This window comes from Anabas testudineus, chromosome 16 (assembly GCF_900324465.2).
Source record: "Anabas testudineus chromosome 16, fAnaTes1.2, whole genome shotgun sequence".
Taxonomy (NCBI): domain Eukaryota; kingdom Metazoa; phylum Chordata; class Actinopteri; order Anabantiformes; family Anabantidae; genus Anabas; species Anabas testudineus.
The window spans coordinates 11,785,903-11,801,548 of NC_046625.1; the positions used below are offsets into that span (position 1 = coordinate 11,785,903).

General features: G+C 40.7%; 1 protein-coding gene across 2 annotated transcripts in view; it reads right to left on the reverse strand.

The window, feature by feature from the left end:
- The window catches only part of galnt1 (UDP-N-acetyl-alpha-D-galactosamine:polypeptide N-acetylgalactosaminyltransferase 1), a 32,249-nt gene that overhangs the window by 1,464 nt on the left and 15,139 nt on the right, over nt 1-15,646 (reverse strand). For both annotated transcript variants that reach the window (XM_026372586.1, XM_026372587.1), the window contains 11 exons: nt 10,524-10,663; nt 10,269-10,437; nt 5,863-6,029; nt 5,134-5,261; nt 4,950-5,029; nt 4,533-4,703; nt 2,551-2,668; nt 2,080-2,260; nt 939-1,078; nt 745-843; nt 230-364 (listed from right to left, as the gene is read on the reverse strand). In XM_026372586.1, coding sequence (XP_026228371.1) covers nt 230-364; nt 745-843; nt 939-1,078; nt 2,080-2,260; nt 2,551-2,668; nt 4,533-4,703; nt 4,950-5,029; nt 5,134-5,261; nt 5,863-6,029; nt 10,269-10,437; nt 10,524-10,662 — 1,527 coding nt within the window. In that variant the 5' untranslated portion in view covers nt 10,663. The remainder of the gene's footprint in view (nt 1-229; nt 365-744; nt 844-938; nt 1,079-2,079; nt 2,261-2,550; nt 2,669-4,532; nt 4,704-4,949; nt 5,030-5,133; nt 5,262-5,862; nt 6,030-10,268; nt 10,438-10,523; nt 10,664-15,646) is intronic.

The window sequence follows — 15,646 nt, forward strand, 5'->3', positions numbered from 1 at the left end:
CACCCACCTCATTTATCTATTACTGGATGCATTTCGTGGATGTTTATACATCAGGAAATGCTTTTGGCAAATTGGCAAAAAACATTCCTTTTCAAGTTGTTGTGTGCTTTCCTGATTTCATTTCAGAAGTGTTGTTTTCTGATTTACAGCATATTTATTTTACATAGAAAGAAATGATTCAAAAGCCTTCAGAATAAGAAGAAACATTTTCAGCATTTCTTCCACTCACCACAGCATCGTACTCCCAGAGCTGGTTGCCTTTAAGGTGGTGGCACTTTAGCATCATGACAGGTCCGTTTAGCTTGGACACATCTAGACACAAGTCGTCCGTCCTGATTTCTTTATTGGCCGTGTAAGAGAAAACCTGCACGTCACACAAACATATTTTAAAATAAATCTCTCCCATCTTTCCCACAGTACTTCTCTCTTTTATGAATTCTGTCAGGAATGACTGTAAAATCTCTCTCTTGTTTTTTTGCTTGTTTCTTTGGGTTTATTTTTAGCTCTGTCTCTCACTGCCTTTACATGCACTCAAGTAACCAGGTTACAGTCGGCTTTTATGAAGTGTCATGTAAACGTGAAACCTGGTTACCGTAATCAGGGTAGGGGATTGGAGAAACCAGATTTTCCGAGGTACATTAAGTGCATGTAAACGCATCCCCCGATTACCAGAGAAACCTGGTTCCTCTCAGTAACCTGGTTACTTGATTCCATGTAGACGCACAGACGTCTGTCCTCTGTTACCTGGTTGCCTCCCATGCCGTGGCAGTTGAAAATGCCGACCTTCTCATTCTCCTTGCGAGCCATGTTGTCCAGACACTGATTGGTCTCCACATTACGGATCTGAGCCAAATACACACAGAAATCACAGTAAGAAACACAGTAAGCAAAACCAACATACAAACAAATAATAACAGTGACATGTTTAGATGCTGTACCTCTCCCAGGGAGTAATAGTGCCTGGGGATCTGGGAGTCCGGGTAAACGTTTTCCAAGTACCAACTGAAAGGTTTACATTGAAGCTTTTGTCTCAGAGCTACGCGAGACGTGATGTCACCATAGTCAACTTTGGTCACACCTGGATAAACACACACAAAGAAATATTAAAATGATTTGAAGGTCTGTAACTACGGCACCAAACTGAAATCACACAGTAATGTGCATATTCTTTTCATATAAGCTTTATTTAAAGAGCTTCTTTGAAAAAGTAGAACAAGGCCACACACTGATGTGAAGAACACAGCTAAGCAGCCAGTATCATTGAACTGTGCGACACAATTGTCTAATGGTAGTGCTTCAAAGAGCCTGATGCTGAAGGGCTACTCCAACACTAATCTATTTGTTCAGCATCAAATCAGTTTTACATTTGATGTAACTCCTCACATGAAAGTGAAAATAAAAAAATAAAACTATTTATACAGCAAATTTCATACAAAAAGATGCATTGTGCTTCACAAAAGAAAAAATAGGCACATTAAAAAATAACAAAGAGAGAGAAGTCTAAGATTTAATAATGACAATTATATGTCATTTACATATGAATTAGGTGCGTTCTGTCAGTAGGATGTGCATTGTCAACTCTGCAGAGATGATGCCAGCTGTATTCTCTAACTGTAAAAGGCACTACACACAAATGGTTACACTTTAAAATTTCAGCAGCAACTGCTTTATTTGCCTGTAGTTGGAAATGTCAATGTGTCTGCATCTGCAGATGTAAAATATTTCTGCTGTCTCAAATTAATTCAACAATAACAGAACATCTCAGCTTGTGTAGAAAATGAAGGTGAAAATCTTTATTTAGGGAGTTTTGATTTCCTTTTGGTTGTCTCTTCTTTGCCAGCTTCTGTGTGTGTGTGTGTGTGTGTGTGTGTGTATCTGTTTGTTAGCAGATGCTTCGTAGCATGAAATTACTCGCCGCCCCCTCGTCCTGCACTGCAGAATCACCAATTCAATATCACACTGTCACCGGTTTAAACGACAGAACACACCTGCTACAAAGATTAACACATGAGCACATACTAGCATACCAGAATGAGCACAAACGCACATGCATGCACAGACACACGCAGCCCAACTCACCAGGAGAGATGATATAAAAGAAGTTTTTAAATTCATCCATCCACACTTCTGCCAGGCGTCGGTTGTTTTTGTTGATGATCTGTCCTGTTCCTCCGGGAAACGTGTAGGGCGTCGCCTTTCTGAACACATGGCCCACGTGAGAGCACGTGACGATTTCCAGAGTCCCACCGCACTGCCAGATCTGTGAAGACCAACACACACGTGTACTGTGTAGAGCAGACATACTGTGCTAAGCTGTGCTGAAGGATCAAAGGCTGACCACTGAAATCTACTGGGATCAGATCAGGTCCAGTGTGTGTTGTGACACATCTGATTGAGAGCCAATAAAGATGATGTCTAATATTAGGCAGGTTAGTCACACTAACAAGTGAAATGTGTGTTTCGGAGCTCGAGTGGACACTCCTGAATGAATTCTTGCCAGTGAAAAGAAAAATTCAGTTATGTCAATTGGCTGCAGGTGTGTTCACTTACTCTGAAAGAGATTTCCAGGTTTTCTCCACCCCAGATGTCCATGCCTGCGTCATACGTACCGATCTCCTGGAAATAGTCTCTGTCTATGGAGAACAAGCCGCCTGCCATGGTGGGAGTCCTGGAGGGAGCAGCGTAAATTAAAACTGAGGTGAGTCGGTGCCACTTAATTCACTAAAGGTCTGCTTTCTAAAGGTCACATAGTATCAACAGATCCCACCAGTTTTATGTTTCATCACCTTTGCCCCGTTCTTTGATGCGTTACGTTTTTTTTTAAAATTCATTTTCGTTTCTCTGCTCAGTTCTGTTGTTGTGATGGTTATGTCAGCTTTTATTGGCCTCTAGGCTCTCCCCTCTACTTCTCCCCTTCACTGAATGGTTCCCTCTGTCATAGATCAAGCTTTTTCTCTTGTTCACAGCCTGTTTTTGCTTTCATGTAACATCTAAGTTCACAATAACAGCACACAATAACTTGCATACAAATAAACCACCACAGATATAAACATATCCTGAGAGCACACAGGGTTATGGTTTGTTTGCAGAATGTGGCTGAGAGTGGGAAATAATAAGTAATGCAGAAGTGGAGACAAACAAATACTGGCTTGTTAAGCAACATCTGCGCGTTATTTAATTATCACAGAAAATGAACTAAAACAAAGTTGTGAATTTTGGCAGTAGTTGTCTGTCTTTTCAATAGATGTTTGTGGGCTTTTCTCTCTTTGACTGACAATTAAAGAATTATTTTTACAAGACTCAAACATATCGAAGTAAAACAAGCAAACCCCCCTAATTTAATTTGACATGTGCAGTGCAGCAAAAAAGAATTTCTAACTAAAGTTTATTTATCTTAACAGAGTATCTGCCACATAAAAAAACCGTCTATTACTTAAAAGACATCGCGATAACACTACTAAAGTAAAGCAATAAAAACTGAAGAGATATTTAACATGTTGACATGGATAAAACCTTAGACACTTGTTTTTTCTGTCCAACAGCTATAAACTGAAATTTTCTAAGTGACCTCAGAATTTTGCACATTACTTTAAATTACAAGGTAGATGAGTCCATAACAACCACTTTACTGTAGTTGTTGAAGTTTGCTCCTGTACCATCGCTCTATGAGACGGGAACAAGCCTGTAGCTTGTTGCCTACATGATCATGTTAACAACCACCTAACAACAACATTTAAAATTATATCAGTGGACTCTGCTTGACTGCAAAGCAAAGAAAAGCTTTGTCATTCATGTGCAATAGCTTTTAAGTCTTCCTAATAATGGGTAAACGCCTGTGACAGGACAAGGTTTATGCAAATCATGTCATTAATGCAAAGTACTTCTTAATTTTCTGCCCTGACACTACAACCCACTTTTTGTTTTTTAGGCCACTTACAAGACCCCCTTAGGACATTTTTCACGCAATAATGTCAAAAACAACTGAAAACAGGGGCACAGAAAGTTACATAAGATATATTATGTGTGTGACCTTGAATGGCGTCAAGCACGCTTAGAAACAAGAGCAGGAAAAAGAGCTGATAGACAGGCTGAAATAAGCTCTTGATTTTACTTCCAGGGTCTACTGCAGGCAATGAGAAATGATGCAAAGAACCGACTTAACTTACATAAACATCGTGACCTTAACTACAGGGGAAAATTCATGCCTCCTTTGAGTATTTCTGCCTTGAGAACATTTCACTGTTGTTAATTACTGAAAATGAAATGGTAAAGTGTGATTTCTCTGCGCACATCAACTGCAAATGTCTGTCAGCAAATCCCATAGTATGATCATTTACTATAACCCTAATGACTCATTGTTGTCCCTGTAGGAAAATGCTCTTTCCACTTGTCCAAAGAGGGAAGTCAGAGGTCAGCTGCACAACAGTAGCCCTGTAGCTAGCAGAGACTGAACACCTTGCTGGAAGACATTTAAATAATGCAAGTCAAGCCCAGATCTTTGTGCTGAAGGTTTATTGTACTGTTTAACCAACCTGACAGGAAGTGTGCGGTCTCCTTTGCGGCGGTCCATCTCTCTCTGGGGTACAGGGTACCAGCGGAAGTTGAGCTTCCAGTTGAAGCCGCCATATGTCATGTCAGATCCCGCCATGTACTCAAATGTATCATCGCTGATTACGTCGATAATGGGGCATACCACTGTTCTCCTACAGTAAACAGGAACGCAAACACATCAGGCACGAGTACAGTAGACACAGACACACTACCTTAGCAAGAGAGAGAGAGAGAGGGGGAGAGAGCGCCTGCTTATGGGAAGCATTAAACAGAAAATGAGTAATTAAGCATCAAATAAACAAAAGGGCAAGCCCCCTGGAGGCCCAACAACAGTTTATTGATTTTTTTAATGCTTGGCAATGGTGAGTGTGTGTCTTTTGTGTGTGCGCGCGTCTTACTTGTCATGCTTGATGCGAGCGAGCAGAGGCTCTAGCCAACCTGTTGTGCATTCACAATGAGCATCCAGAAAGGTTATGACCTAGAAACAAGGAGAGACAAACTCAGCCGTGAACACACCATAGGGAAAGCAGGTCACTGGACACGAGATGTCACAAATATACACATATGCGCACAATCACACACCTGGCCAGTGGAGATGGACGCTCCCTTGAGGCGAGCACGGATTAGCCCCGATCGCTGCTCCATCCTCACCACTCTGACAGGAACTTCAAGCCTTCTGACATACTGCTCCAACGGCCGCTTGAGGAAATCTGAAACACATACGAATAAAAAGAAAACAATACACATAAGGTAGAAGTTCAGACCCAAGACGAATACACACATCTGCGCGCACAAACACACACACAGCTGGAAGCTGGATTACTAGCTACTCCTCAAGTTTACTCATTCCACAGAAGCAAAGATCAAAGGTAGGTGTGTGCTTGCGTGCGTGTGCTTAGCTTGTCTGCTGACATGCCTTTTCCCCCCATACTAACCCCCCCCCCACACACACACTCTGACTCCAACCTGAAGTCCCATAGGGTGAAATGGTGCTGCGTGGTTGTGGATGGGGGGGTGCTGAGGGTAATAACAGAGTGTAATCCCTGCGGCTGGCGAATTAAAGACCTAATCTCTCTCAAACAGGGATTAACAGTATTGCACAGGGTGGAGTGGCACACACAGCCCATATATGCTGACTGGCTGTTAGGCACGAGCACATACGCATGCACGCAAACACAGCTTAACACACACAAATCAGTCAAATCATACAGTAGCTCTAAAAAATAGGCTAAGCCTCAAACAAGAGCCCCTGAAGGAATTATCTGCAGTGTGTGTGTGTGTGTGTGTGTTAGAGTGTATGTGTCTATATACCTCTCTCACTGGCATCATCCACCAGGACAATCTCCTCCAGCAGTGTGTGTGGAGAGCGGTCGATGACGGAGTGGACGGTTCGCAGCAGTGTGGTCCAGGCCTCATTGTGAAATACAATCACCACGCTGGTACGAGGAAGATTATCGGGGTATAACTTGTTTTTGCACCTACAAAGAGAATATAAAACATTTAGAATTAAATATTTAATGGCACAAACAGGATATAAATGTGGAATGAAACGAAAATACTCAATGCAGAAATAGATTAACTTGTTCAAACGCCAACACACACACAGTTAGACAAAGACGACATGTGCAACAAACAAAGTTGTAGCTTTGAACACAGACAAAGCTGGACTGACAGGGAAGAGGGAGAACACAGAGAAACACTCTAGTAGAGACATCACAGTCCAGCCTCTGTCTGATTTTAAGAGACTGCTATAGAGAGAGCTGCAGCTGAAGTGAGTCCACACAAGAGAGAGAGGTGAACAAGAGGGAAATAGCTGGGACTTAAACATCAATTAAACCACATTAGTGAGTCACGGAAGCACTGCGCCAGTCAGATCATCATTTATGGCCTGGTGAAAAATCATATTTTTATCGACTTTCAGCAAAGAATACTGAGGGCGAATAATGAATGAGAAACCAAGCGTGTATCCCCAAATTTAGACAGACACACAGAAATAGTGGGTCATCATGATGACAGTTCATTAGTGATACTAATTAGAGTGAGTCCTCATCACAGCAGTGAAGAGCACACAAATCAAACTCTTGTTGAGAGATACAATGAGTGTTTAACCAAGGAGGCCAGGCACGAGTGGACAGACAAGACAAAATGGATGTTAGAGAAGTAAAGACTGGGACACAGACCTAATTCTCTGATAAACTCTTCACACTCTAGAACTCTTCTGATAAAATGATCACAACGGTAGGTTTGCAGTGTTGTAGGTCATTACATACTGTATAGTACAGTTTACATGACATATGACCACAGCAAACTGTGTGTTTGTGTGTGTTAAAGGTTGTTTTGTCAAAAGATTTTTAATATATTTAAATGTTCTATATTTAATATTTTTACATGCATATTATTCTGTAACACAATACTGTATCCAGATCAACCATCCCTAACATCATGATTAATTTTCTATTTTGGTTGGTTTCTACAAAAATTTACATATGCAGACTGCAGTAGATGCTGTGTGTATGTTAGCACAGTGCACAATATTCATGTACAGCAGCCATCTCTAAAAAAACAACTAACACACCTCCATCTTGCCATGGCTTTACAGAAGTTTGTCACATCATATCCACTGTTTATAAGAGCATTTCAGTCTTTCATAATCACAAAAAAATGTACAATTTATTTTCTAGGAAACAGCTCTGAAAACATGTTCTAATCCTTGGGAATAACACATATTCCAAATGGAATGATTTGCACAGCAGATGGCACAAAATATGGACTCATCTAATTCAAAATGAATGTTAAATGTTTCAGTATCGGTTTTATTGAAGAATGTAAGATAGAAGCAGGTGACAATCACTGCATCCTACCATGATATCTGCATAAAAACTGTCCTCTCAAAGCTCATGCTGTTCATCTCTTCATAACAAAACTGAAACCCACCCATCACTTCCTCATTTTGGCGGATTCAACTTACAGTAACCTAATGAATATGATCTGAATTTCCTCCCACCCTATGATCATCCAAAAAACTTGAATGCTTCCTCTCTCTGCTGCTAATTCTGACAGACAGAATGTAACAGCAACGAAGGAGAGGAAGTCAAGACATACTCCATACTGCAGCTGCCTCTGGAACATGTTAAATAACTCATGCAGTGATTCTTCGGCTGTGGTGTTCGTGCTTCTATTCTCTCCAAAGTAGGGAGGCCGATGAGCACACGAGATGATTCATTGTAAAAACAGAGACACCCTTGAAGTCTTTCAACTTTCATACACATCATTATTTCTTTCTCCTCTGCTTCACAAACAAAAACAAAACACCCAAGACTTTCCATTCTCCAAACATGATCTTTGCTGTGTAGCTCGATGGAAAAAAGACCTTCATGTTTCCACCAAACCAACATGTGCTGACACACCCACACACATACATGTCAGTGTATCACATGACTTTCAAAACTGAGGACTGGTTGTGAGCCTTGTGTCTCCTAACAGTCAGGGTGTTGGAGCAACACTTGGCAACAGCAAGGCACAGTAATGAGTTACAGTCTGTTTCTCTAGCCAGTGAATTGTGCGGATAGTTAGGATGGTTTTGATTAAGCAGTTTCGGTCTTGCACCATTACTCACGCTCACAAACTCTATATATGTTCTTAGAAAAAATGGTGCAAATGTCAAGTTTTCTGAAAGATGTGGTCATGGAAAGTATGCAAAGCAAAGTCACAGGCGTTAACACAGGCCCGCACACACCTCTGCAGAAACATAAAAATGTTGCAGTTAGGATCTAAAAAAAGAGAAAACATGACGTTTTCTGAGAGGCGTGGTAATGTCATCATCAGTTTTTTTTTTTTATTACCCAACAAATGCACTGCTGATCATAATGAAAATAAATCATCAGTGAATTCCCAGTTTCAGCTAATGGTGACCCACTTTACTATGATGAATTAATTCCTTAAACCTGCTGATTCTCACACACACAAACACGGACACACAAACCAACATTAAATATACACGTGGCTACACACACAGGCACACATTCCTTTGCTTGATATTGACTCTGTCTTATCTCCTAATTGGAAAAGCAGATAGACGGAGAGAAGGCTGAGTGAAAACACACCTAGTAATCAACTCTCGCTCAAAGACTAAAACCTATTTCACGGATCAATGTCCTCTTTCTTTCTTGCCTGTCTAGTGTGCATGTGCCCCTGCCTGTCAGCCTTGGGTCTGTCAGTCAGCCTGTCTCTCTGAAACCTTCATTGCTGATCTATGCACGGTCCTATCTCCTAATGTGAAAAAAAGGAACAAAGAGGGATGAGAGGCTGAGCTGGTTTGCACATGCTTGAACTAACCTTTACCTAATGCATGCCTGTGTGCATCTCTCTGTCTGCCTGAAGATAATTGCACCAAATGGCACGGACAGACACTAAACTTCTCATAATAGAGAAGAATAACATCTAGTATCACTGCAGCAACGTTCAAAAAAAGCAGCAACAAAGTATCTGCTTTCCTAAAAATTGTCTTTAAAACTGGCTGTAATTTTGTTTGGCTTTGAATTTCTTCATTTGTTAGTAAAAGTGAAAGTCTGTGAAGTTACTGCAAGGCGTGGTACACCAGAGGTCAATGTGCTGTTATCTTCAAGGTCTCATGAAATGGTATCATTATTTCCTTAATATGATGTATTTCCTGTTGAAACAGGACAGTTAGGAATCAATCTTCACATTAGACCAATGGGCTGTTATTTATGGGGAGAGGTGGTTGGAGCTGATTGGACAAGCAGTAAAGCAGAACTGAAAAATCTGTCTATTTTATTGGCTGGTTATAGGTTTTGAGTGTGCTGACACTGGAAACACACTGGAAAAAAATAATAGACAATCAACAATCACACTGTTGTCTGAGTCATGTGTACACTGTTATAAAGTTATACTGACTGACAGGTCACTCTGTAATTGAACAGTCATTCTGCATCATAAGATCTGCATCAACCACATGCTGCACTTTAATGGACCTTTCTGTCTGTTCTGTTTTCAATTTGTCATTATGGAGTAGTGAGTAAAGATTAATGGGAAAATAAATTATTTGAATGATTGTAAGCTCAGGCTGCAACATAACAAAACATAAAAACAGATGGATTAAGTAGTTGTTCGTCTTTCAGTCTTTCACATCTACAAACATACAATTGTGTGGTTTATTTATCTACTACACACTCTACAGTCAGTATATAGTATGGAACTGGGACAAAGTGACGTTATTTTTCCGAGTTGAAGTGCTCATGGGATCTTCGAGGCCTCCACACCCTGTCTAATTTACTGCCTCTCAGAGTATTACAGCTGAATCACTTCTTAAAGCAAACCTAGCAAACCTATGTGCTTTACACTTAGCCTTGTAGATTTTCCCATATTGTTTCTTTCATTGTCAATCTTTTATCTCTCACTGAATGCTTCATAAATCTTTTTCTCTGTATATATTTTCATTTAGTTGTGTAAAAGAAAACCGTTAACAGAGTTTGAAGAACATCGATTGTTGAGGTTATTAACTGCTGACTCAAATATCTGGCTCAATCCATAACAAACTTTTAATGCACAGCAGTGGATCAGTAAACAGCCAGACAGCTGGTTTAAGGTTTATATGAAATCACTAGCAAAGCACCATGACATCAGTGTATTTTGAGTAAAACTGTATGAGTAAAGTGGGGCGAACAGAACAGATGACTAGCTGCAGGAAGTTTGCTCACCCTTCAAGGCGGACGTCAGGCAGTGAACGATTGAGAGCAATCATCTCCGAGGCCATGAGGTTGAATTGGTTGATCTTAAACATCTCCTTCATCTTCTCCTGGTTCTCCTTAGGTATCACCACAGGCTTGCCCCCTTCCCCAGGCCCGTCCCGCGGCCTGGCCAGGGGATCTGCAGTATTTACATAAAATTGATTAAAGGATGCTGGAGGATGCATAGTGACTTTATGCGATCATGTGTGTCGCATGTTCACCCACCGTCTCTCCCGGGCAATCCCCTCTCCTTCTTGTCATCACACTTGTTGCACTCACTGAAGTAGAGCAGAATGAACATATCCAGCATCACCCACACCAGAGAGGTGGCCAACACCACCTTACAGTAGGCAAACCTCCGCATCCTATAAGTGTCGTGAAATGAAAGAAAAGAGAGAAATATTAAAACTCTAGTTGAGGCGATGAATGCTCTACACAACATCATAAACTTTTCCAAATCTCTGGAGAGGCAATCACTTCTTAAATCTCTCTTCATTTTTCCCCTTTTTCAAAGCTCTGTAGAGGAGATCACTTGTTAAATCTCTTTATCTCTCCCCCCCTCACTCTGTTCAACCTCAACGTTCCACCCTTCTACATCTCTGCCAATGAATGCTTTCTCAACAGAGTATCAACACCACGTCTAGCCTGTATGTCTGCCACTCTTTGCTCTTATCTATTGACTGCTTATCTGCACCTCTCCAAATAGTCAGTTCCACACTCAAAAATAGCCTTAACATGGGAGCTCTAGATTGATGGATTTTTGTCTTACATCTCATCAGGAGAAAAACATTAAATCTAAGACTCTCAGTTACGTTTGTGGCACCATTTTAGACACACTGGACAGTGGGATGTTTAATGGCATCTAATTAACTCTTTACCTGCTTTCGAGTGTCAAGCAAAGTTACAAATCGGAAACAGACATCCACTGTATTAGAGTCACCAAATACCTAGCAGTGTACAATCTTGCCTTTGTACATTTAACATACCAAATCCCTGTGTGCTAAAATGCAGTCCCACACTAACCCACAGGTAAACACACACGCACACACACACAAAGAGCAGAGAGAGGAGAACTGTGATAGTAATTGCTTTTCTTTGGCAGGCACTGAGAGACAGAGCCACATTAAAATTCCTCTGCTCCCCTTTCCTTCTCTCCCCCAGCACCATCTCTCCTCTCTTAGGCTGATTCTCTGCCTCAATGATCCCTCAGGTTGCAGCAGCACAAGCAGAAGGGAGAAAATTAATTTGGCCACAGTGATTTCTCTTGTGCCCCTGGGAAGAAAAAAAGGTGTTTGTGCATAGCTAGCTTAGCTTAGTTTAGCTTTGCTTAGCAGCCACAGAGCAAGGAGAACTGCAGAGCAGCATTTCTAAATTCTACCTGATAGGATTCTGGTTGCACAAAGTGCCATGAACAGCAGAAAACAACAGTGAAGATCTGTCTGCTCCCTGAAAGTTTCTCTTTTCTCAGACTTTTGTGTCTATAAAGCCAAATAGTTTCAGTGTCCTGACAATGCAGAACGCTGACCAGTTCTATCAGGTTGAAAGTACTATGTGCATGTAAGTACTGTACTCTTCAGCAAAGCATTTTGAATGGGGCCCCACAACAAAAAGCCCCTGCAATCCTGCTACTTGTAATGAAAGGTGAGAGCTACCACTAACAAAGACCACTATTATGTGACAAGGTCAGACTAACTACTAGAGTCTGATTTAAAAAAAAAAAAAAAGCTCTCTGACAAAAGCTGAGAACATTTAGAGACTTAAATCTAATAGCTCTTGTCAATGGAGTTCACACAAGTGTTGTAACCTTGTAAGTCTGCCACTCATGTTGACAGAGAAACTGGTGCAGAGAAACCACCAGTACATAATTTCATTACTAGTCCCACGAGAAGAAAAAAAACTATCATGTCATATCAGTTTAGAAATTCCCACATTGGTACTGAGTTGGCTATAGATAGAACCAATTATAAAATCTGCCGACCCTTGGTTTACAAGCCTCTTGGTGAACTGGCATCTGCATGGAGAAACACACTGTGTAGACTGTCATTTGACACTTGCGTTTTTAATTAACTTTCTAATTGCAACTGATACTGCCTTGTCGACAATTTTAAACACAGCTGCAGATGCTCTGAGCCATGAGATGTTATAAAAAGTAAATTACACCTGTCTTTATACATTTTAAATACTGATTTTAATACAAAAGTATGAGGAATGCAGTTTAGGAAAACATTGTGAATGAAAGAAAAAAGAATCAGAACAAATACTGACAAATGGACTTTAAGTTAAGATTTCTGTTGTAATAATACACATTAGACTGTGTACTACACAGCTTCATACAAATACACAAGCATGTCTTATGTTCAGATCCTGATTATGTTGTACTAATGCATAATAAACTGCCATGCAATACAATCTCTTCATAGCTCCCAATCATGTATCAGAGTTCCCAAATATCCTGTGTTTTTTACTGTAAGCCGCATGAAGGTTTTCTCAGTTTTTTCAGGAGTATCACTATATCATTGGTACAGTTAAAACTCAAAAACAACCACATAAACAGCTGATAACCAAGATGAAACTAAATGTAAATGACTAAACGAATAAGCAAATAAAAAAATAATGTAACAAGTTACAAAAGGTGGTAGCAAAAACCTTTTGGAAAATCCACAGATCCTCCCAGACATCCTCAAAGAATTAATCATATTGCTTGTCTCACTGTTATTGGTTGTCTCTAAAAATTCTTGAAATTCCAGCAGTGGTGGGAAGCCTGAATTCAGTTCTTGCTCTTTAGTCTCTCTCTGTTTCTCTGACCGCTGCTGGAGTGTACTGACCTTGCTTGACCTCCATACAGTAACACGCCACAGCCTGATAAAACAGCAGAATCTTGGATATGTCTCTCTTTTCCCTTTCCTTTCACATAGAAAGAGCTAGCACATAGGCCATAGAGCATACACAGACGGAGAGAGACACCAACACATATATTACTATTCACAAAGTCGTGTCAAAATGCTGTCAGAGGGATGTCAACTGGTTTCCCCCGAATATTATTTGATCACAGCAAATGTAAAAGAAGCAGACAGGAGCGCTCCAAGCAGCAGCACAGAAGATTTATATGCATGTACATTTACTCCACACACACTTCATCGCCATCTCTCAACCATGCCTCTCCACTCACTGTATTTCTAATCAGGCATGGCAGAGGACACCTCAGGTCTCCTCTGTAGTCACTGCAGCCTCAGGCCCTGCTTCTTTCTGTGTGTTGCATGTATGCGAGTGTGTCAGTTCAGTTTATGTTGGGTCTCTTTGAAGTCTCTCTTAAACAGCCCGGCTCTCTATGACATTAAACAGACACACAATTCTCCATCTTCGCACTCTCTCGCTAATCCATTAACATATCACGTTCTCTCCATCTTCCTTTTATATCTCCATCCTGGGCATCGCTCTCATTCTGTTTCAGCCACCCCACCCCCACTCCCCCATTCACCTCTTAGTGATGTCGTCTCCTTTCAAGAGTGGTTGCCATCACTACTTCCCTACGAGAACACAATTTCCCCCTTCACATCCTGCTCTGTGTCTCTCTTCATATCCCCTCCTCTCCTCTTCACCACAGGACTAATCCCCCTTTAGAGATTTCACAACCAGCGTTTCTCACAAACACTTAGGGAAACTAAGGAGCAAGAGGAGTCAGAGCTTTACTTCACAATTTATGACCCAAAGAGAGAGGAGCCTCCCTTTTGGGGAAATGTTTATATATATGTGAAAGAAAATAAAGAGGAAGGAGAAGAGGGAGATAGTATTTATATGAGTGAGTGCCAATGAGAGAGGAGGAACTGTGTGTTACTAATCTACACAAAGGCCGGGACAGTAATTCATGTAATGAACTGATAACATTTATTTCTTACCCTTTCTTTAGCCCTGTTTATACTGTATGAAACCAGATGCCTTTTATTCTAACCACTATCTCCACTATAAACAAGTGTGTAAAATTCATCTTGCCATTTGGAACATTCTCAATGAGAAAACCAGAGATGATGCTATTCAAGTGTGCGAGCTGTCCTTGGGTCATGTAAGCTTGATAAGCTCAACAGTTTCCAAGACAACGCTGATAAAAGGGGTGATTTTCTGAACAGTGGCAATGCCTCGCTCAACTGGAGCAGAACAAGGCATGGGCTAATATTAGGGAAGTAATACAGAACAAGGTGGCCTGAAGCACCATCTCCATTGCTCTCCATGGAGTAACCGTGATACAAAGCTGCTCCTGGCAAAAAGGCTGGGGTCACTTAATTTCCAGGTCACAACCTTGACTACAGAACACAGACTGGTCACATAAAGAAAAGAGAGCAAGACAAGGACTGGGAGGGAAAAAGAGCTGAAAGCATGTCAATGATAGAAAGTATACTTCATGTGCCTGTGGATGTTCATGTTTCTATATTACAGGCTTTTCAGCAGGGCTTTATTGGTGGTTTGTCAATCTGTTTTAATCAAAGATCATTTATGTTAACAGTGTAAAGGTTAATAGACTGTCATAGGAAAAAGCTCATTTGTTTTATATTTAAATGTGACTGAAATCATTAGAGCTTGTGGACAGAGCAACACAGTATAAGAGGAGGACACCCCAATTAAGAGGTTTGCGATTTTATTCTGTTTGCTACTCATATGTCCTCTGCTCAAGAACTGAATATCAGCAAAGTCAGCTAAAGTACTTCTGAACTAAACACAAATGCAATCTCCTCTAATGTAATCCTGATATTTCAACTGGTCGTTAAAAGTTTATCAAAACAGTTGAGCAATAAATATCACTATTATATTTTTAATGCTTAAGAACTTGTTTTGGTACAACCTAAAAAAAAAAAAAAAAGCAGCAGAGAGTAAAACAGAAAACTGCCCATGGCAGCGTTAAAGTACCAGCTGAAATTGATTTCCAATGCAAAGCTTGGCACAGGCACAAAGTAGAATTAAACACATCAATCTCCAATCACTTGGGCATTTTCGGCCAGAATCAATACACATTACTGTCACAGAGGGTGTTCCCCTTGATAGCTGGAGAGAGTACAGCTGGCTGGCCATACCAGGAGCGCGCGCACACACACACACACACACACACACACAGACACACATATAGAGAACATGGATAAATATAAATATATCACAAAACATGAGAACACAGACACCATAGCAATATGCCTCTTTGTTCCTGTGAGGCCAGTGTAAATGCTTTTTTAATACCTCACTTTTCACATGACTCAGTGCACATTTTATTTCAATTCATATTCATTTGTGATTCATGAATCTTTCAGAGAAAAAGCATAGTACAAAAATTTACACAATCCACACAGGCCGAACAAGTTCTCACA